This window comes from Protopterus annectens, chromosome 4.part0 (genome assembly GCF_019279795.1).
Source record: "Protopterus annectens isolate FY-2018-M chromosome 4.part0, PAN1.0, whole genome shotgun sequence".
Taxonomy (NCBI): Eukaryota; Metazoa; Chordata; order Ceratodontiformes; family Protopteridae; genus Protopterus; species Protopterus annectens.
This window is the reverse complement of record NC_056733.1, coordinates 932,496,478-932,521,086: the sequence shown is the minus strand read 5'-3', so window position 1 is coordinate 932,521,086 and position 24,609 is coordinate 932,496,478. Positions and strand designations below refer to the sequence as shown.

At 39.7% G+C, this 24,609-nt stretch overlaps 1 protein-coding gene across 1 annotated transcript in view; it reads right to left on the bottom strand.

Moving 5' to 3' along the window:
* KNTC1 (kinetochore associated 1) overlaps nt 1-24,609 on the bottom strand; it is a 3,090,908-nt gene that overhangs the window by 535,276 nt on the left and 2,531,023 nt on the right. Inside the window, exon 56 of the mRNA XM_044068909.1 lies at nt 23,627-23,722. Within this exon, the coding sequence (XP_043924844.1) occupies nt 23,627-23,722 (96 nt within the window). The remainder of the gene's footprint in view (nt 1-23,626; nt 23,723-24,609) is intronic.

Below are 24,609 nucleotides of genomic sequence, written 5' to 3'. Positions count from 1 at the left end.
CCTCTTGCACGTTCGCTTCCGCGGGCTGCTCAGGAGAACTGGTGGAAGACGGGAAGAATCCCTCTAGGGAATATGTGTGGAGGCTTCCCTGAGCTGGATGACCCTGAGGATCAGAAATGATGGGCTCAGAGCTCAGACCAGATGAGGGGCGAGGAACAGGATCACAGATTAGACAGGATGGCTCTCTATGCAATTAGAAAGCCCTTTCTACTACCTGAAAAGGCTGACAGGCCCCAGGAAACCTCTCCCCATCATCGGGGCCGAAGTAGCTGAATAAGGAAGGTCGGAGCAAATTCCAGATCAGAGCCCCCTGGACAGAATTGGATCCAACCAGTTCAGGGCTGAGGCACCAATGGGAAGGGGAAGGATCAGACAAAGGAGGAGCCAAACCCCACCTCTCTAACCCAACACTGTTGCCTTGGATCCAATCCTCTCCAGAGGTATTGGAGCAGGGCTGGTCAGAGATACCACTGGAGCTGAAAAAGGGAGCTTCCTCAAATCAGACATTGAACCTTTTGGAGTTCTTGGATCCTGGAACTGTGAAACTGCAGGTCAGACTGGAGAAGGAGACAGTATTGGCTGGTCAGGTGTGCTCACGGATCCAAGAGGGGACTGACCTGGCAGGACCCCCCTCTGGATCTAAACCCTAAGAAATTTCATCATCATCCTGCTCATGTCAGCCTCTGACAAGCTCCTTGAAGACCTATATGAAGCTGTGGATGCCGGTTAGAGTGCTTTGTTAGCATTCAAAATTACTGGGAGGGCAAAGCCAGAGACGCAGGTTTCAGTACAAATTCTGGCGCACAGCCTCTACTCGTCGAATCTGATGATCAGGGATCCAAGAAAGAGATGGATAGAAGGGGAGAACTGGCAGTAGGGGCTGAGCTTGTCAGATCCGTGGGTTGCTGTGGATCTGAGGGCTGCCCGATAGGCCTCGGATCTGACGGAGTTAGATCTGAGATGTTTCTTAACTTTTCGGACGGTTCCAAGGAAGTTTTTGGAGATTTGGGGTGGTGCCTTTTCCTCAGTTCTGACAGCAATGAAATTGGTTTTGAAGGGGTTTGAGCCACAGCTGGAAGTAATCCTGTCAGGATCAGCTTGTTTCTACGGTCAGAAGGGGCCCTAGCATTAAAAGTGGCACAAATAGTGCATGGGGAATTTAGAGAAGGGGGCACTCCTAGACAGTACAAGCACTATTTGTGGCCATCAAAATTAGAAATCTTATGCCAACTAGAAGTGCACTTCTTAAAACCTGTATTTTTTTCTGACATGGGCTTCTCTGCCAAAGTAGGCAGCAAGAAGACAGTAAACCCTGGAAGGAAAAAGGGTTTCAGCAACGCTACACTTAACCAGAAGGTTAAGACAATAACTACAATAAATCTGACCAGAAAAAGTAAACAGGGAAAAACTAGAAATAAACTTTTTAGATGCAAAAAAGTAGGAATATAGAAATGTAGAAAACAGAGTACCAGTCAAGCACCATGAGTGGTGCGAGAGAAAGTATGGAAGTGGAAAAAAACACCAGAATTACAGAGAAATATTGTCAAAAGACACTCTTATGCTTGAGCAACTGGAACTTCATTCTTGTGGCTATGGCGACAAAAGAGATCTGAGGAGTTAGAGAACAGAGTTGGGCATTATGGGTAGAGGGAGAAGCTCAAGAATTGGATCCAAAGTCTTGTGTAAGCAGACGAGTCCTACACCCATTTGTGAGGAAGAATGAAAAGGGCAACATTAGATCGTAAGTGTCTTGTGCTTACATCCATTTTTTTAAATGACTGGTTTCCTTTTTCCTGCTATTTATGACTTATTTCTGTGTGCTCATGCATGCGGTTGCACATGTGCATACACAACCATATGGATTATGAAATGCATAGGTTTATTCCAGCTATATAATTACAGAATTAAATTTAACAGAATTTAATCTCCCCCTTCAGTCTAATCATAACATACATGTGAGAAATGCAAAAATGTACAGTAATCAAACAGTAGCTAAAGTCTGGCAAACCAGAAAACGTGAGATCTGAACATTACTTGTGTAGATCACAGAAACAGGCAGCACAAATTAAACAGATGTATATAGAAATGTTTGAACAGACTTGCATACTCCCATGCAGTTGCACATCTTTACTATAACAACGTAGAAATAATTAACACAGACAGAAATAGCTTTAACCGTACTTCAAATCCCAAGGCTATAAACATAAGTAAAAATTCACCTAAAATTGACCAGAGAAGTCAAACCTTGTAGAAGCAAGAGAAACAATGATCCAAAACCATCAGTTTATTATAAAACAGCAAACAAAGCTTTTGAGTTAAACTCTTTTTCAGTATAGTGTTAAAACAGACAAGCTGTAGTGCATCAATATGTATCACATGCCAGCCAAAAAATACAACACAGTTCATCACATGGTATAAAAGCATACAATCTTAAAATCAAACATGACTAATTCATATAACAAAACATCACTTTGAAGTAAGTCACATAAGAGTGTTTCTCTTAGTCATCACTTTAAAAGTAATTCTTTTTCCTTTTAAATATATGCTTTACAGAACCTGCGTTAACATCTTAGGGGCCCCTGGAAATGTCAGGTTGGGGGCACCCTGCATACTTCCAATCCACGGCCACCCCTCCTAAGTGACCTTTTAGTTCATGCTGCAGGGTTTTAGGAGAAGTATGCACAGACCTATAGCTACATTGCACTTACATTACAACAAGCCTGTGTACCATACTGTGTTGGCCCATCTCACAGAGAGGTGAAGCATGGGAAAATAAATTGGAGTATAAGGAATTATTGTGGCAACGTTTTAATCCACTGGGTTTAAACAATTTCTGAAGTTCCACTTCTTAAGTAAAGAAAAAACAAATTCCGTAAAAGTACAAAAAGCTATATGGTAAAACATAAAACAATACATGGCAAAGAGATTTAAAACAACTTTAATAAACTTGCTAAGGGACGGAGGTTGAAATTTTAATTTTGCCATTCTCAATGTGTTTCTGTGAATGCTGACTGGTTATAACTAGTTTAAATGTTACACTGTTACTAGTTTTAGTTGGATCTGAGGAAGCGTTATTTTAAATGTGAAAGTGCTTATTCGGTGTGCTTTATTCGTGTTTTTAGCAAGTTTAATAAAGTTGTTTTAAATTTCTTTGCCGTGGTAGCAATATTGTTTTATGTTTGACCAAGTTCCACTGCTTAGGAAGAGGGTAGCCAAATTATAGTTAAAATTGTTAGTTGTACAGCATTACGCATATGTACACCATTTTATGCTCCTAGGCAGTACACTGCCCCTACACAAGCTATAATAATCTTCTTTGTATACCTCAGAGGTCTGAGAGAAAAACAAAACAAAACAAAACAATGATCACACTGTCCCCACCCCCAACACACGCTATAATGACCTCCTGTGCACACGTCTAAGGTTTGATTATGATGAAAGTTAAAGAAGTAATTACCACACAATCCCAAGCCCACTAAAGCACAACCTACAGAAATCTTCCGTGTACACCTCTGAGCAGGGCTGGTTTTAGAATGGGTATAGTTGAGGGAAAAAAAACACCAAGAAAGGAGGGGGGGGGTGTCCATATTCATCAAAGACACCCTCGCCTCCAGGTTGGTGGCAACGCACGATGCATCGGAGACCATCCAGGTGCAATTAACCGTAGGCAAGACTGCTCTGCAATTTGTAGCATGTTACAGGCCACCCTCTCAAACTCAGGAACCTCACACAGCTTTCCTGCAAACCCTGGAGGGGATAAATGTATCTCCAAACACCATCATACTAGGTGATTTCAACTATCCGAATATAGACTGTGATCACTACTCAAGCCCCAACACTCTAGCCCAAAGGTTCCTAGAGTTCATTAACTCAAATGCCATGGAACAACTAGTCACCATCCCCACAAGAGGAGAAAACATACTAGATCTCATCATCACGAACATGGGGTCACAATGTTCAACACCGGAAGTATACCCCTCATTGGTGAGATCAGATCATAATCTAATCTCACTGGAAGTCCACATCCGCCCCACCCCAGATAAAAGCCCACAGTGAAGAACTTCTCAAAAGCCGACTTCACACTTCTTAAGACTGGTGTGGTCTCTTTCAAGGCCCCCGAGCCAGCGGAAACCATTACTCAAGCCGCTGAATCACTTACAAATGCCTTCTACCAGCACCTCCAGGACTGCATGGATCAGGCAATCCCAAACAAAACAAAGACTCTTTGTACCAAAGGCAAGCGTCCAGTCTGGTGGACCCCAGCCATAAACAAGCTCTACAACAAAAGGAGAAAGCTACAACAAGATAGAGCAAAATCCTTAAAAGGGAAGACACCCTTAATCATTATAAGTAAAACAACTAAGATCTCTCATAAAATCATCCAAGGCAAATTTTGAGAGAAAAGTCGCTAAGGACTCAAAAGACAATCATAAGGCCCTTTTTAGCTATGTTAGAAACCTGGGAGGAAACTCTCAGATATGCTCAGAATTAGATCAAAATGATGTAAAAATCACTGAACCTACAGACATTGCCAACATACTGGCTGACAGCTTCAGTGCAAATTCCTCCCCCCCCCCCAAAAGGAGAGATATCTATACCAGAGGATTGTAGCCCCCCCCCCAAACATCTCAAATGCTCAGGTGAAAATTGCTCTCTACAAGGCGAAAAACACAGCATCCATGGGACCAGATGGTGTCCCCGGTTGTGTGCTCCACGAACTCAATGAGGAATTAAACCCGAAGTTAGGGCAGCTGTTTAATCTTAGCCTCACCTCAGGATACGTACCCAAGGAGTGGCGTACGGCAACTGTGGTCCCACTTCACAAAGGTGGTGACTCCACCGACCCTGGAAATTACCGTCCCATCAGCTTGACAAGCCTGGTCTGCAAAGCTATGGAGAGGATCATAATGGAACTCATAAATAAAGACATAGGGGACCTGCAGACATTGGATCCAACCCAGTTTGGCTTTGTCAAGGGCAGATAATGCCTTTTAAACTTGTTTGACTTTTTCGAAACAGTCACCAAGGCCATTGATGAGGGCAAGGCAGTCCACACAGCCTACCTTGACCTGGCAAGGGCTTTCGACACAATACCCCACCCGGGTATCATTGAAAAACTCACCAGCTTAAATGTAAACCCATACATCACAAGATGGGTTGCAAACTGGCTAAGTGACAGAACCCACACGGTCAGCGTTGCTGGCGCCATGTCAGACTCCAAGCCTGTCACAAGTGGTGTCCCACAGGGCTCAGTCCTGGGCCCACTCTTGTTCGGCATCTACTTTTCAGAAGTACAGGCAAACACAGGAGGGTTATGGCTGACAAAGTTTGCAGATGACTGCAAACTGGGCGCCATAGTTGAAAACACATCAGACACAGATATCCTTCAGAAGGGTCTCATAGAAATGGATAACTGGTGCCAGAGCCATGGCCTAAAGTTAAATGCCAAAATATGCATAGTCATACCCTTCGGGAAAAACAAGGTTACCCCTAGCTACCATATAGGTGGCAATCCACTAAGCACAGAAGAGGTTATCAGGGATCTGGGGACCCAGGTTGACAGTAACCTTTCGTTTGACACCCACATTGCCAAAGTAGTTAGGAAGACCTTCTACATTGCCCACCTGATCATGAAGGGATTCACATCTAGATCAAGGGAGGTCATCGTTCCCCTATACTCATCACTCATCAGACCAATGATTGAGTACAATGCCCCATTCGGAATGTATCTGACCCGACACCTGCAGCAATTGGACAGGCCCCAAAAGTTCCTCACCAAAAGGATAAAGGGTCTCAAAAATATGTCTTATGCTGCCCGACTGAAGGAACTCCAGCTCTATTCAGTCGCTTACCGTCTGCTCAGAGGTGACCTGTGCCTGACATACAAGGCCATGTCCAACCCGGAATTAATGAACATGTTTCACCTCAAAAAATCTAAATCCATCAGAACTACAAGAGCAAGAGACTTAAACCTTAACACGGTTATAAATAGGACGTGCTGGAGGGACAGATTCATCACCCAGAGACTCCCTATGCTGTGGAACAAAATCCCGGTACATGTGAGGCAGAGCACCTCGCTGGCTTTGTTCAAGAGAAATCTTGATCAATGGATGGGAGATCGCAGGTATACCCCAGGGATTACCTCAGTGTCACTGCTTGACAGAGGCACAGCAAAATAATGGGCATAGTATCCTTCAAACTAAAGGGGTGGCGAAAGCCACAAAACTTTGGGCTAGGCTTATAAATGCCCTAGGGCAGATAGCCTAGTATGAACCTATGAACCTAAGTCCATGTCAAAATCCAACTGTACAGTGCAGACTGTGGGAGCCACCAGACTCCTTGAAGGTCTACATGTCTGAATGTTCTGTGATATATTTTGGGGCCACCAGACTCCTTGAAGCTCTACGTGTCTGAATGTTCTGTGATATGTTCTGGGGCCACCAGAATCCTTGAAGCTGTACATGTCTGAATGTTCTGTGATATATTTTAGGGCCACCAGACTCCTTGAAGCTCTGTGTCTGAATGTTCTGTGATATATTTTAGGGCCACCAGACTCCTTGAAGCTCTACGTGTCTGAATGTTCTGTGATATATTTTAGGGCCACCAGACTCCTTGAAGCTCTACGTGTCTGAAGTTTCTGTGATAAATCAGCCCACCTCTCTGCTGCTGTGCGTTCTTGGCTGTGCGCTCTTATCTGTAGTAAGTTTTTACTTGCTAGTTTGTTTTATTTTAGAGACGTTTCTCAGTAGATGTGTATGGCTTATATCTTGTAATTTGTGTTTTGCCGACATTCCTGTAGACGCGAATGCGTTTGTTTTATGTTTTGTTTTTTGTTTCTGTACTGAGATTTCTCCAACGCTATTCCCTGTACGAACATCTGTGAGGTTTGCTTTTGTTATGTATGCTGCTTTTAGCGACTGCTCTTAAACTCTTTATTTGAAGGTGCATAACAACTGCCCAAACTGAATATGTATAGCAGTATATCCTAATGTAATGTTAACGCCATACCTACTATTCTGCTTTTTTTTATGCTGATACATGCATAGTTTCTTCACCGATAAGGTTGCGTAGCTGATTTTAGCTTGATGACTGTGTACCTACTGTAGCGACAGCGTGTCAGCTTTGACTTCAATAGTTTTTATCAGTTAAATGCAGCTTACTGCTGTGCTTTTGAAGAGTTAGCCTTTTTGGTGTTTGTTTTTTGTTTTTTCTTAACCCTGTTTTTGACTAAACTAGTACTGTTTAGCGACTGATGCAAGGCTACTTAATCTCTCTTGGACCTTATACTGATATTATTTGGAATTTCTTTGGGTGACTTATAGTCCAAGGATTTTAATCCTGCTAGGGGTATTTCACCTCCATATACCGGATTAATATTGTTAAAACTTAATTGTATTCTACCTGCCATTTATCTGAACTGCGTGTAATTTGGAGTGGCCTTACACGTGCAGACTGGGCTGGGATCTTACTCAATTAAGGGCTTCCCTACACTCGACACTCAACCTAGTTATAACTCTTATGGAGTAATTGCTCACCCCTATGTCTCCCTTTGCCATTAAATGGAAAACCTTGCTATTTAACTTAATTGTTGCATTATCTACTGTGGATGTGCACATTATATAGCTTGCAGTAGCCATTAATGCAGTGTATCTATACTATGTGCTATGCCTAAACGCTTACTTTACTTAATGAAACTGCTTGGCCTTGCCTGACTGTAACTGTAATCTTATGTGTTATATTATAAAGTATAGTACTTGAATAACCTGTTTTATCTGCACTGTATTAGAAACACTGTATTTTATTATTCTCTTTAACATTATCTTATTTTTTCCACTTTTCCTCCTGTATTAGCTATCTCCTGATATACCCTGTGTTTTTTGCCTGGGTTGAATCCCTCTACTAACTCTACTAGGGTACTTTCTGCCTACTACCCTTGGAAAAGTCTAGAACATTGCCTTCTTCTGCAACCCACTACCTCAAGATATCAAGAAAGTATGTCTACCTATATCATGGAGTTGTAATTTATAACCAACTTAACCCTGCTAAGCTTTTTGTTTGCTCCCAGCTAAGCTTGCCAGCAGCAACCCCCCCCCCCTTACTCCTTTATTACCTTCCTCTCCCTCACCTTAGACTGTTGGCTTGTGCTCTCTCTCCCATTAGTCTAGTTTTACTTCCGAGAGCCCCTGTGAATTTTCACTGCACCTCTGCTTTTGCCCACTAGATGTCGCCCTGTCCCCATCAATACTTATTGTACTAGTATTTACTTCTACATAATTCTTCCTATTTCACCTTTCCTACTCCTATCCCTTTCCTCCTTTGAAGTTCTCTCTTACCCTCTCCTCCTTAGGCTACCTTCTCTTACCTTGACTCAGTTAGCTTTCTCTGATACTTTTTCCTTCCTCTTTGGTATACTCTGTGTATCCCGCTCCATTCGCCCTGCGGGCTCACTCCGCTCCCCTCCCTACCCCCAATTCCCACCCACCCCCAGGGGTCCTAACCTTATACTTCTCTAGTCCCACCCCTTACCCTACCATCCTGTCCTTTTCTTTCCCGCTAAACTTGAACCCCTCCCCTCTACACACCCCTATCCTCCTCCCACTTTCCTCTTTTGTTTACTTACCCTCCTATCCTATTACTAGCATCTCTCCTCTTCCTCTGCTATCACTCATCCTATATCCTTCCACTCACTTTACCTGTCCCTCTACTTTTTATATCCTTTAATATCCTTACCTCTCCTCCTACTGTTATTTTTCTTTCCTTTTTGGCTTATACATATACTACCACCTCTTTAACCCTAATCTTGTACCTTTACTTTATAACCACTTCTACCTTGATTTACTTGTAAATATGACTCCCCACTTACCTACCCTGCTTATACTCTCAGTTTTACTCTCAACCACCCTATCCTCGGCTTACCTTCTTACCTTCATCAAACACCCACTTAATATCCAGCCAAACTACACACAGAAACATACATCTACCTTCCACACTTATCTCACTTCATTCTTAAATGCTAATTCCACCCCTAGCTACCATCTACCTAAGTTCCATAGGCACTCTCACCTCATCTATGCCTTACCCTCAGATAAAAAAATGAAACCTCTAACCCTTCTTAAGAGCAACTTCACATCCAAACCTGATGATCCTACCTTACAAGACGATGACGGTCACCCCAACCCTCGCCCCGTGTATCCCTCCCCTCAAGCATCTAGACCAAGCTTCAATAATACCTTCCTCATAGGGCATCTTAACATATGAAGTGTAAACAACAAAGTACCCTACCTACACGCCCTCCTTGACACTCACTGTTATGACATTCTCTGCCTCTCAGAGACCTGGCTAAAGCCAGTCACTAAAGATGCTGAGATTATACCCCAAGGCTATAATATACTAAGGCTTGACCGTTCTAAACGAAAGGGTGGTGGAGTAGCAATTCTGTTTAAGAATCATCTCAATATCTCTACCCTTTCAGCCTGTCCAACCCAGGATAGTAAAGTAGAAGCCATCATCACTAAACTCCAATTAAATGCAAAGAAAGCCCTTTACATCATCTGCATGTATATACCACCAGGTAACAATATACCTGTCTTAGAAGACTCTCAGTTGGGTTTCCACCAATTACCCCCAAGAAACTATAATTCTTGGTGACTTTAATATAGACTGGAATACTATTAATGCTGAAAATCCCTCCTCTCACATAAACCTAAATGGTTTTACCCAATCCATTACCTCTACTACAAGGCTTAATAAGCCAAGTAAGAAACAGAGTATCTTAGACTGGATACTCATAAACAAAGTCAACATCACATATAAAGTAGGAACTATGCCTGATGACCTCAGTGACCACTGCTTAACTTATATTATAAGAGAAAAGACTGATTGTCAAAATCTCCCTAACATAAGAAAAATACTCTCTACCAAACACTTTAAAATTGACCTATTTGAAAATGAACTCAGAACATGTAACTGGAACCCCTTAAAATCACTTCCACTTAACGAAGCAGTATTATTCATTATTATTCTTTAATTCTACTTTCCTTTCCATTTTGGACAAACAGGCTCCTGAGCGTACCATTAGAATGAAGTCTAATACAGCCCCATGGCTCTCGAATGAAACTAAAAAACTAATCCTCTCTAAAAAATAAAGTTTGGGCCAAATGGAGATGCCATAGAATCAGCTCTGATTTTCTTCACTTTCACCAACTTAGAAATCTTACCAAAAAAGCTATAATCACTGACAAAAGAAAATTCTACTGTGAACTTCAAGAAACTCATTTCAATAAACCCAAACAATTCTGGTCCTCGATCAATAGACTCCTTTCACCAGGAAGAGCCAAAACTCCCTCCCCTCTAAATGCTGACCCAGACACCCCTCACCAAACTGCAAATGCTTTTAACTCTTTCTTTACTGAAACTATTCAATCTCTTGCTAGACAACTGAACACCAATAACTTCTATCCTCCAAATAATCTAGTAGACTCTTCTTACAACTTCTCTCTACAACCCATCTCTACCTCTTTCATCTACAGACTTATTTTCAAACTGAAACCTTGTACCCCCTCTGCTGACAAGCTCCCTTCTCTTTTTCTTCAAAAGGCAGCCAAAGAAATTGCATACCCGATAACTATACTCATAAATAGGACTATCCAAGAGGGAACCATCCCTGATATCTGGAAAGTCTCTCATATTATCCCACTACACAAAGGTGGTAACTCTATTGACTACTCTAACTTTAGACCAATTGCTCTTCTCTCACCTTTAGCAAAAATTATGGAGAAATGTATTCATCAGCAACTTGTACAGTATCTCTCTTTACACAACATTGTAGCTAACTGTCAACATGGCTTTAGACCTCACCATAGCACCACCACTGCACTCCTTTCCTTTGTAGATACCATCAACAGCAATCGCAACAATAATCTTTTCTCTTCTGCTCTATTCATTGACCTCTCTAAAGCTTTCGACATGGTTAACCACTCTTCTTTAATTAACATCCTCGAATCCCTCTCATTTGATAACCTTGCCATTAAATGGTTTAGTTCATATCTGAGTAACATACAACAAGCCGTTCTTTGGGACAACCACATCTCTTCCTTATTGCCCATTTCTATTGGAGTCCCTCAGGGCTCTATTCTTGGTCGACTTCTCTTCTCCCTCTATATTAATGACCTTCACTCTGTAATCCCTCAAGCTACCTGCATTCAATACGCTGACGACTCCACTATTATTTGTTCAGCATCTTCCCCTTCAGATCTAATCTCACTAACTCAAAATATCTTCAACACAGTAGAAACATGGCTTACTAGACGGTACCTCCTTCTTAATGCTAAAAAAACTAAACTTCTCCTCTTCACCCCCACCACTCGAACCTCCCCATTAAACTTCACCATCTTGTCAAACAACACCACTGTCATCTTTCCTGACTCAACAACTAAACTGCTAGGAATAACCATCGATAACAATCTCACTTTTGATCAACACATCAACAACACCATCAAAACAGTTAACAGAAAAATAGGATCCTTATACCGTATTAAACCATTTCTCACCCCATCTACTAGAGCTACTATCGCCCACTCCCATCTTATATCTACACTCTTTTATGCCTCTCCTATGTTCACCAACCTCAAGAAAGCTAACCTAAACAAAATAGCAACTTGCTATAATAACATTGCCCGCTTTGCCACTGGTAACCCTGTCAGAACCCATTACTGTCTTAATTTGAAACTCTTAGGCTGGCTAGAACTACAAAACTATCTTATAATCTCACAACTTACTATTGCCCACAAAATACTGTACCAACCTGATAACACCCCTATACTTTCACAACTTTTAATCCCTTATAACAATCTTACCTCCCTTCGATCCTCTTGTAAACTCATGACCAAATCCATAAAGTCCCACAACTTAGCTGGCGACTCTCTATTCACTAATACTGAGGGTAGAATATGGAATCTGCTACCTAGGGATATAACTCTGATCACATCCTTACCTCTCTTCAAACAAAAAATCAAACTGCACTTCCAAAATCACTGGCTTTGTTCATGTAGTACACCAGACTAACTTTCCTTATTACCCTTTTCTCTACCTTTAACCCTACTCTGTGCTTAATAGTTAAGCAAATACCTAGTTTTTCTTTTGCCCTTTGCAGTCCTTCTATGCTCTGACCTACTTCTCTCATCTCTCCCCTCTCCTCTCTTTTGTCTTTTCTCTTCTCACTTTTTGACTACTGTCTCTTCCCTCTTTTCTAATCTTGTATTACTCCTTCAACTTTTCTAGTCACTTGTACTTTAACTTTTTTTTTTTCTATATTGTAGAAGCTTTTTGGCGCAGCCTTTATCCATTAATTAAGATGCTTTGTAACTGACCTAGTATTATTCATGTCTACTGTAGTTTTGTGTGGCTTAACTTTATGTTGATTTTATTACTAATTTTATATTCTTATTTTTATTTTTAATTTTTTATTATTAACATGTCTCTTTGTTATGTTTTGTGTGGAGCTTTTCTCCCCGGGCCTCTACTGAAAATGGAAATATATCCAGCTAGACTAGCCCGGCCAACAAATGTAAAATAAAGAAATAAATAAAATATATTTTAGGGCCACCAGACTCCTTGAAGCTCTACGTGTCTGAATGTTCTGTGATATATTTTACGCCTTAGTTTTGAATGTAAACACTTGTTAATTACTTGTTTTATTGGCAACCAGAAAAGTTATGCAGGGGCCCATCATTATTGTGTGTGTATGTGCGTGCACAGATAAACATCAGTGATATGTTTTTAAATGTGAATACACACACACCCAAACAGTCACAGACACACACACACACACACACACACACACACACACACACACACACACACACACACACACACACACACCCACCCTCTGCATGTTCACCTTCAGGGAAACTGAAGGAATTGTAGTTCACCTGCTGCATGTTCCTGAGGAGCTGGGGTTAACCAGAGCAGACACAGACAGATGGGCACACAGACAGCTTGCAGACTCCACACAGAAAAAAAAAAAAAAACATAGCCATGAATTCAACCAGGACAGAGCACTGTGAAATGGCAATGCTGTTCAGTGCTCCAGAGTGGAAATGAGCAGTTGCTTTCACTCACATCTTATTCTCGTCAAGCTATCAAAGACAGCCACCTATCATGTGTAAGGTTTATGTTTGTGATGGACAGCCACCTATCATGTGTAAGGTTTATGTTTGTGATCATAAGTGAAAGAACATACAGACAGCATGTTACTCTTAAATAAACTGCAACCACCCCCACAAACACACAAATAATGGCAATGCTGATGATGTTTGTACAAGAAATTGAAATACATTATATCCAGCTTGTTACTCTTACACTGCTCCCCCCCCCACACACACACACACAAAGCATAAGCCATAGCTTTACTAATTTTGCACAGATTTTAACAAATAGCAACATAATGTACAATGGTGGTACTCACACACCAGATCTGCGACTGTTGCTTAGCAGTTGTGAAACAATAGCAGGGATAAGCTGCATTTATTTACCTCACTGAAGAAGTAATTCAATCCTGTCACTGTCCCTTTGTGGTAAACTGCATTTATCCTGATTCAATCCTGTCGCTGTCCCTGATTTCACACAAACAATAGCAGGGGTAAACTGCATTTATTTACCTCACTGAAGAGGTAATTCAATGCTGTCACTGTCCTTGATTTCACTGAAGAAGTAATTCAATCCTGTCACTGTCCCTTTGTGGTAAACTGCATTTATTTACCTCACTGAAGAAATAATTCAATCCTGTCACTGTCCCTGATTTCACTCAAACAATAGCAGGGATAAACTGCATTTATTTACCTCACTGAAGAAGTAATTCAATCCTGTCACTGTCCCTGATTTCACACAAACAATAGCAGGGGTAAACTGCATTTATTTACCTCACTGAAGAAGTAATTCAACCCTGTCACTGTCCCTGATTTCACACAAACAATAGCAGGGGTAAACTGCATTTATTTACCTCACTGAAGAGGTAATTCAATCCTGTCACCTGATTTCACACAAACAATAGCAGGGGTAAATTGCATTTATTTACCTCACTGAAGAAGTAATTCAATCCTGTCACTGTCCCTGATTTCACTGAAGTAATTCAATCCTGTCACTGTCCCTGATTTCACACAAACAATAGCAGGGGTAAACTGCATTTATTTACCTCACCGAAGAGGTAATTCAATCCTGTCACTGTCCCTGATTTCACACAAACAATAGCAGGGGTAAATTGCATTTATTTACCTCACTAAAGTAGTAATTCAATCCTGTCGCTGTCCCTGATTTCACACAAACAATAGCAGGGGTAAACCGCATTTATTTACCTCACTGAAGAGGTAATTCAATGCTGTCACTGTCCTTGATTTCACTGAAGAAGTAATTCAATCCTGTCACTGTCCCTGATTTCACACAAACAATAGCAGGGATAAACTGCATTTATTTACCTCACTGAAGAAGTAATTCAATCTTGTCACTGTCCCCGATTTCACACAAACAATAGCAGGGGTAAACTGCATTTATTTACCTCACTGAAGAAGTAATTCAATCCTGCCACTGTCCCTGATTTCACACAAACAATAGCAGGGGTAAACAGCTTTTATTTACCTCACCGAAGAGGTAATTCAATCCTGTCACTGTCCCTGATTTCACACAAACAATAGCAGGGGTAAACTGCATTTATTTACCTCACTGAAAAAGTCATTCAATCCTGTCACTGTCCTTGATTTCACACAAACAATAGCAGGGGTAAACTGCATTTATTTACCTCACTGAAGAAGTAACTCAATCATGTCATTGTCCCTGATTTCACACAAACAAGAAAATGCCCACCAGCAAGATTTAACTAGGTCAGGGGCATTATGTCAGTAGTAAATTATTTAATGAAACTGTGAAGCCTGTTATTGACAAAACATTTACTATAACCAGCGATACTTTTGAATTCTAAAGTAGATATAAATAAAAGTTATTGTTTCCCACCTAGTTTATTAACTGAATAAGCTTGTTGTACTAGCAATATCAAAATAAGATAACTTTTTGTGGTTGTCTGCCCATCCTTAATAGGAAGACCACCAGTGACCATTGCGTTTACTGGTGCCTGAAGCCTGCTATGAGGCTGGATGCTATCAGCAGGAAAAGCCACCCAGTACACATCCAATCTCTCCTTATTTTAATCTGAAAAGCCACCCAGTACACATCCAAACTCTCCTTATTTTAATCTGAAAAGCCACCCAGTACACATCCAAACTCTCCTTATTTTAATCTGAAAAGCCACCCAGTACACATCCAAACTCTCCTTATTTTAATCTGAAAAGCCACCCAGTACACATCCAAACTCTCCTTACTTTAATCTGAAAAGCCACCCAGTACACATCCAAACTCTCCTTATTTTAATCTGAAAAGCCACCCAGTACACATACAAACTCTCCTTATTTTAATCTGAAAAGCCACCCAGTACACATACAAACTCTCCTTATTTTAATCTGAAAAGACTTACCTCACTGTTCAAGCACTGGGTTCCGTTCATTCAGTAAGACATTAACTTATGTGACAGAATGAACTGCAAGGCTGTTTGTGTGAAAATTCAAATGTAACGAACACTCATTTTGTGGATGTACACTTTACTGCAACAGGTAAGTGGGTTTTGTGTGTGTGTGTATATATACACACATGAATCTTTCTGAGCTAAAGATAAGGAGGATAATATATGTAGTGCATGTATGAGTGTGTTTTAGCGTTTGGGTAAGGAATACCATTTAAATTTGTACTTATCTGCTGGTGTGTGCAAAAGAGAGATAGTGGTAGAATGATTTTTAATGCAAGTTGCTGGGTTAGGGTTACATGTGTTACTAAGATGGTGCAGGAGAGATAAATATTTTCCTTTCCTTTCTTTTAGCTTAATAAATCTTTTCTTTAATTCCTACGGCCTTTATTAAGACAATACTCCTTTACTTTCACATTAGTGATAAGGCATGATGTCTTAAGTGTATATATCACTCTACCATAAAGTAAAAGGGTTATACATGAATATACCTGAGCCGTAGGACTCTGTTAATAATATGAGACAAAAGAAGCTGAGGCTATTCATGGCTTCAATTATTGGTTACCTTTGACCATTACATTTAAAGGCACTTGTGCATTTTTAATATGATGCATAGTTTATATAATACAGACTCCCTTAACTTGTTATTAAATTATGAAGTTAACTGAAGTCTAACAGATACACTAAACAATAAAAACTGCTTGCTATACTGTTATAATAATGCTTAAAAAGCTGAAAACTGTTCTAACAGTAATAAGAATGAATCTGTTCACTAAGACGTTTCCCCTTAGTTATGACAGCAAAGTTAAGCTGTTTGAGAGATTAGAGCTCATTTTGTGTTAATCATTATATTGCTTACTAATAAGTATGCAGTACTTATCTTACACTCTTTCAAAAATAAGATGCCAAAAAACATGTACATTAAAGTACCACAAACCAACGAACCAAACAAGACATGCCACTCATGAAAACAAAACCAAAAGCTTTAATAAAAATTATAGGTTAAGTGATTTCGTCTTACAAATAAAAGGACTTCTTCAGAACTAATAGTCAGCTAAAAACACCGTTTATAAATGTTTCAGAATTACATGTGACCTCATGTCTCCATCTACTTTATTTAACATTTGTTTATCGGGGAATTCTGACTGGGCAAAACTGCCCATTTTCAGCACAGGCCCGGGCAGAAAAGCTCCACATAACAACATAACAGTCAGTATTTTAAACAGTGAAACAATCAGAGAAATGATAGTAATAAATCACATAAAATATTACAGTTCAAGTTGGTAATAAGGCTAACTTTCCTGTTATAATTCTTAAAGCGATGAGCATAGTTTTATGTATGTGCCACTAACCTGTCTTAAGAAACTAATTCTACAAAACAATATAAAAAAAAAAAAAATTCAGGCTCAGTGGGAATTCATTCTGCATTGGTGGCAAGCTGCCATTTTAATTCATTTACTTCCAGTTCAGCTTTTCAAAGACCGTCTCTAGGATTAATTTTAATCATATAGGCTCACAGGTTCATAGAATGATACTAGGCTATCGGCCTGGAGGCCCTTATAAGCCTAGCCAAGAATTTTGCCCATGCTCCCACAAAGTCAGCACCTGTTTCCCCTGTCCAGCAGGGACACAGGTGGGATCCCAAGAGTGTATTTTCTGTTTCCCATCCAGTCATCAAGGTTCCTCTTAAAGAGGGCTAGTGAGGTACTCTTCTTGACATGGAGAGGGAGTCTATTCCACAGATGGGAGAGTCTTTGGGATATAACTCTGTCCCACCAACAAGTTCTATTAATGCCACAGAACAGGTTGAAGCCTTGCATACGGGTTGCGCGAGTGGAGTTTGATTTACAGATATGCAGCAACTCCATCAAGACTGGGTTTGAGATGGCCTTGTATGCCAGATACAGGTCACCTCTGTGCAGTCTGTACGAGACTGAGTAGACGGACAGGGCTTTTACTCTATCTGTACAGGACAGGTGTTTGAGACTCTGAATTTTCCTTGTCAGGAACCTCTGTGGTCTCTCCAGCTGCTGCATGTGCTTGACAAGGTACATTCCGAAGGGGGCACTGTACTCGATAATGGGTCTGATAAGGGAGGAGTACTGGGATGTTATGACCTCCTTATTCCTGGATGAAACACCCTTACTTATGAGGGGGCCTTGTAGAAAGCCTTCTGTACAACAGAGGCAATGCGGTGTCAAAAGTCAGGTTGATTTCAACCTGGGTGCCCAAGTCCCTCATGAATGAGTGCATTCTTAGTAAATTGTTATTAATGTGATAATTAATGGTGATGCCATTTTCCCCAAAGGGGATAATGATGCATTTCTAGGCATTCAGTTTGAAGCCATGCTTTTGGTACCAGTAACTAGTAGTTTGGGTAAGGCCCTCTTGGAGGATGTTCACATCACTAGCAGAATTTAAGACAGCACCCAGCTTGCAGTCATCCGCAAACTTGCTCAGCCACAGACCCCTGGTTTTTGGCTTATACCTCAGAAAATTATATCCCAAACAGAAGGGGCCCCAAGACCGATCCTTGGGCTACCGCTCGTTATGGGCTTACTACTCGAGGTGGCTTCCCTATTTTGGCTGAGTGGGTTCTATCAGTGAGCCAGTTAGATACCCATCTGGTAATATACGGGTTAATGTCTAGCCAGGAGAGTTTATTATGCCCGAGTGGGAAACAGTGTCAAAAGCTCTGGCTAGGTCAAGTTACATGAGTTATTAATTATAAGTTATATCTAATATAAAAAGCTCAAATCTAGGTGGACAGAAATGTATAAAAAAGTGCATTTTTCTTCGCATTTTTTTAATATTATGAATATGCTCATAAATCCTTTCTTTGAGTATATCTTTAGTTTTCCCTATACAAAATACTGAACAATTTTGACATACAGGTATATACACCCCTCTCTCTGTAAGACAGTTAAAGTACTTGAAGACCTTCTTCATACCTAAAGTTGGTATACTGATAGATGGTCCTTCATGTATATATCTACACTGACCGTACTGACCACATTTCTAGGTTCCAAACTTAGTATTACCACTATTAACCAAAGGTCCAGAATAAAAACCCGATTGCAAGAGGTTTTTAAATTTTATCTTTTTTAAAAGACACTTTCTCCCAAAATCTTAAATTGGGCTTTTCCCACCAGAATACAGGTTCCAATTATTTTATAAAATGTTGCAATAGCCTTGTCATCTTGGCCATAAGTCATGACCACTGCCCTACTGGTTTTGCTATATAACTACCCCCCTTACCTAAAATAGTCTCATAAAATCCTAGATTTCTTTTATAAGTTGGATCATTACTTAACTCATATATGTAAGATCAGGAGGATAACACTTCACAATAAACATATCGCAGTTTACCCATTTCTATCGAAACTAGACTATGGTCAGAGATCATCCTGGCCATATGTTTAATCTGGCTCTTTTTTTGAAAAGATGGCTGACAGCTAGAATAATACAACAATGAATTTGAATATGTACGCTTCCTATATATGTCAGAGACAAACATTTGTCTTGACCAATCCTTGGTAAGTTGTACATCCAAAAAACAAACTATCCTTTGACCAATTCCAGGTGAAATTTAAAAATGTTGTAGTACGATTAATATATATTATAAACTCTGATAGTTTTTCATAACTGTCATTCCAAAAAATATATCATCATCTAAAAAACCAAGCATAAAGACCCCAGGAATTTTGAAAAGGTGAATTAAAGATACTTCTTTTCCCAAAATGCCATAACAATGTTGGCAAATAAAGGAGTGCACACTGCAAAGAAGGCAAGTTCTGAAGAAGTATTTTTATTTATAGGACAAAAGCAAATTACATCTGACGGTATTTATTAACGATTTTGGTTTCTTTTTGATGAATGGCACATCGTCTTGTTTGAATCTTTCAAACTTGAAGTCAGAGAAAGCAATATATCTTATTTACTGGTCATATCCTATTAAACTTTACTTGATTCTAGTAATAAACTGCAGTATCAAGAATTAATTTTTATTCATCTTTCAGCTTTTTATTAGATAATGTTTACCAGCTGCTTCTTTCTGTTTGTCTTTTTAAACTCATGTCTATCTAGTCCACTGCTTTCAGCGAGGATAAAATATTATCTTGAATGTATGAAAAATCTTCCAGTCTACTGAATGTTTTTGGACCTTATTAAAGAAAAATTCTTAGCCTAACTGGGTGGAGTTGATGCAATTTAAAGATTCACAGATTCATAAATTAGTACTAGGCTAACTGTCCTCGGGGGGCCATTTTAAGCCTAGCCAATTACCCCATGTGAGAATCAAACCCTGCACCTTGTGCTTCTAAGGTAAGCACCTTAACCATTATGCCAAACCACACATTTTCCTTTTCTCAATTACTTAAGTTGTTATTATTAAATCTGAAGATGTTTTCAACCACTTTTGGAGAATGGTTTGAAAATGCCATTATTAAAAGAAGATCCTCGTTTACATTTCATATAATTTTAACAACAATGGATCATTAAGGGGTTATATTCTTGTTAGAACATTTAGACAGAGATCTGTGAGCTCCCTCTACCCATGGGATAACACCTCTGGAAGATTTAGAATTTTAGGAATCCAAGAAGTTGGAAAATCAAATTCTGTCCTTCCATGTTTTCTGGTACAACAAATTCTCAAGTTATTTCTTAACTTTATTCCTCAAGCCATCTAATTTCTATAATGCCCACGTATTTTGCTTTAGTAGAAACTCTGTGACTCTAATTCAGTCTTCCTTCAAATTCATTTAAGGCTTCAAACTCATTTACTTTTGTGTTCTGCTGCCTAATCATGCCTTTGAGGAGACTTATTTGTATATTGCATTCTTCTTTGATATAGCCTATTTTACTGTTCAGGTTATCTATTTTCAAACAAATCTCCTGAATACGAGAAAACAAAGACTGTATTTATTTCCTCAAAGCACTTTTCTGGACTGACGTTTTGGATTGACTCATCTTGCTGATAAACAAAGTTTGTATATTTAATCTGACAGGAAAATTCTTTAAAAAAATCTTGAAGGAGGATCCAAAAAATCCTCAGTAAGAGAAAATTGTCTCAAAATTGTTTCTCTTTTGGATACCTACTTCACTGAGCTGTTATCAGTCTGCCATCTTTGTCATGTCATTCAAGAGATTCTGATTCAGGCTCTGAAGAAGGCACTACTTCAGAAGAGGACTCACTCTTTCCTTTATATGTAAATGAAACAGAAGTAGATGCAAATTGTTGGGGCTGCAAAGCCATCAAGGCTTTAAAACACTCAAGAGAAATTGAACTACTGCTGCTGAAGGTCTCTAGAGTAAGGAGCAGATATAGCACAGCCGCAGGAAAAATATGTATTGAGCTAGATTCCAAAAAAAGTTGTGCTCAGTTTAAATCTGCAGTGATTCCAAAAGGCTTGTCCTCAGTGTAAGTGACTTACATTGGTGAGAAGCCTATTTATTAAACAGGCTTTCACCGGGGGGGAGGGCCCAAATTCAAAACAAAAAAAAATGCTCTCAGTGTAAGTGGTCACTTGTAGAGAGAAAACTTTTGGAATCGGGCCCTTAGTCTTTTGTTTCCTTTTCTTAGGCCCCTCTAAAAAACAGTATGAGGAAGAAAGTACAGTTGAGTATGTAACTTACCACTGCAGTTGCAAAGTAGAGTTGAGTATTACCATTGAAGTTACAAAGTACAGTCGAGTATGTAACTTATCACTGCAGTTACAAAGTACAGTCGAGTATGTAACCACTGCAGTTACAAAGTACAGTCGAGTATGTAACTTACCACTGCAGTTACAAAGTACAGTTGAGTATGTAACTTACCACTGCAGTTACAAAGTGCAGTCGAGTATTACCACTGCAGTTACAAAGTACAGTCGAGTATGTAACTTACCACTGCAGTTACAAAGTACAGTCGAGTATGTAACTTACCACTGCAGTTAAAGTACAGTCGAGTATGTAACTTACCACTGCAGTTAAAGTACAGTCGAGTATGTAACTTACCACTGCAGTTACAAAGTACAGTCGAGTATGTAACTTACCACTGCAGTTACAAAGTACAGTTGAGTATGTAACTTACCACTGAAATTACAAAGTACAGTTGAGTATGTAATTTACCACTGAAGTTACAAAGTACAGTTGAGTATGTAACTTACTACTGCAGTTACAAAGTACAGTTGACTATGAAACTTACCACTGCAGTTACAAAGTACAGTTGAGTATGTAACTTACCACTGCAGTTACAAAGTACAGTTGAGTATGCAACTTACCACTACAGTTACAAAGTACAGTTGAGTATGTAACTTACCACTGAAGTTACAAAGTACAGTTGAGTATGTACCTTATCACTGAAGTTACAAAGCATTACAAACTGGATTCCTTTTCCAGGTCCAGGACAGGCTTTGCTAGGACTATTCTCCAGGGCATCCAGGATGCTTGAATTCCTTACTCCTCCCTTTGTGTTCATAAGTTGTGGTAATGTATATGCATAGCTAGGCTACTGCAACAGTTATCTAAATGTTGAATATAATACAGTTGTGTAAGTAAATATACCATAACAGTAGATGCTATAATAGATCATTGTTGAAGTAGCCGTTCCTCAATTCCAGACTCCTTATTTATTTTTTTGCATATATTTCCAGGTTACAGATGTACTTACCCTTGTGTATAACATTTTTGTTTGATTTTTCTAACATTTTTATTTTCAGAACTGTAGCCTCCCTTCTTGGGGCAAGAAAACATTGAAGTTTTTTGGCACCCAGTCTGCATTTTATATATTTCTGCTTGAGACAATGGCATTTTGGTGCATGGAAGGTGCCCAAAAGCTTTGAAAGCTGTCTGGTGGTCATATCCTAGGCAAGAATATAACCCACATAGCAATGATCTAAATGTTGAACTCCAGACCTCGGATGTACCTTCATAAGGGTACCTAGGATATCCTCCCTGACAAGAATTGGGGGATCCCCCAGTTTCGTCAGAGAGAATCAGCCTTGGTTCTCCCTTTGGGGTCAAGAAGGCCATTCGGTCATTGGTACAGGCGTGGTGTCAAGCTGCATCTTTTTGGTCTGCCAAGGGATCCAGAGAATGGGAATAGATACAGTAGTCAGCTGGTCTGCAGGCTGGTCAAGTGCCTAAATGGAAACCTCTGACTGGTTAAAAGAAACAGACGTCTCTCGTATCTTTATCTCTTCTTTTAACTTTTTAATTTTCTGTCTAGGATGGCGTGGGACACGCCTGAGGCCATCCTAGCCTGTGCTAAAGTCTGAAGACATTTGTTTTCAATGTAAAGTTTAAGGGAACTCAAACAACTGTAAATAGTGTTAGGAACAAAGAACTGGGGAACAGAACGCAGTTATGTTCAATGCCTAGGCAAAAATAACACTTAGAATGCTTATCCTTACAATGGATTTGTTGACCTCAGTCACACTTCTTCTCAGGTGACGTGAAAAATAAAATTTTCCACAGAAAAATAAAAGGAAAAGAGGAAATGGTCTCCAACAGGGTACTTTGCTGCCCACAATGATGGAAGATGCAGCATACTTGACAGACTGTGAAACAGATAAACACTTCCTTCATGGAACGGCACCAAGAAAGTTCTGAAAATCTGCACTCATGCCAACTTTAGTACCAGCACTTCTTCTCAAACAGAGGCTGTACTGCACAGAGGAGGGTGCTTAAGCTTTTATAGATTGGCTGGATGTACAGTATCCTTGGCAGAACATGTTCTATACGTCAGCAATACTACAACAGTGCTCTAATGAAGAATAGTCTACTCACTTCTATCTTCTACTAATGGTGGAGAAAAAAATAAGCCAGCCATTGTTTTGTTTTTTTCTTAAAGGCCTTGCAACAATGAGAATATTGGATCTTGAGGGCAGAACTGAGAAGCACTCTAAGAAATGCTTGAAGTCTTGCAAGGTAAGTTCACTGTTGAAGTGTGCAATTCTAAATGAATTAGAACCCGTTACCTAAAACTGCCCCAAAGAAGAAATGTATGAAAGGCTACAGCAAAGAGCAGCATACTACTAAAATATGTCTTCCAATAATAATTACACAAAAAGGTTTACTTACCATATTAAAGCCAAGCAGTTTCTGTAAAATGCCATTCCACAGTTGTGGATCATAGACCTGATACTCCAGACTTAATTCTGTTACTAGTTTCACAGCCTAAAAAAGAAATACATAAGTTTTAATAAGATATGCCCTACAAGCACTTGCCAGTGAAGAATGCGAACTTGCACTGTAGGTGGCAAACAACAATAAGAAAGCAGAATGTTTGGCAATACCTAAAAATGAAGAAACCAAATAAGGCCATGAGGTGCTGTGAATCAACGGGTACAATGGTGTGTTGGATTCAGTACCAAAAAACATACTACTAAAAATGCATTTGTAAATGAAGAGGACATCAGCAGTTATGCCTTAAACCCTCCTCATTTCTACTTTATGATCATACCTCTGAAGTGCTAAAATATAATTCAAGTGTAATATAGTGCCTACACCTAGACAATTTACATAAAAAGAAAACAATGAAGTCACAAAACACAAAATTAAGCATACAAATTAAATGACATGAAAATAATAGCAGAAAAGGGCAATTAAAAGTCTACATGGCCTATTGGAATGTCCATATAGCAGGATAGTGACTATTAAAAATGTCAAACATTCTAAGACAGCTGAAATAAATATGACTTGAAGGACTATTTAAAAGCCAGTGAGCAATGGTGGGTCTCTCGGCCACAATAGCAGCAAATTCCAAACGCATGGTCGTGGTGACTGATAAACAAATACACAGAGCAGTACAAAGATGGGAGGGGTATTTGGATTCAGATCAGGACGCAGCACAACTGATCGGATGTTTGCAGTGAGACAAACTAATCTGATTTCTGCAGTGGCACAGATAGTTTGGAAGAAGCTAGAGATGAGGACAGAGTCCATTAGAGCAAAGTAATGATGTCTGCAGTGAGACAGACAGTTTGGAAGAAGCTAGACGTGAGGAAAGAGTCCAACTGGGCATTCCTAGACTTGGAAAAAGCATATGGGCAATGTCCCAAGAA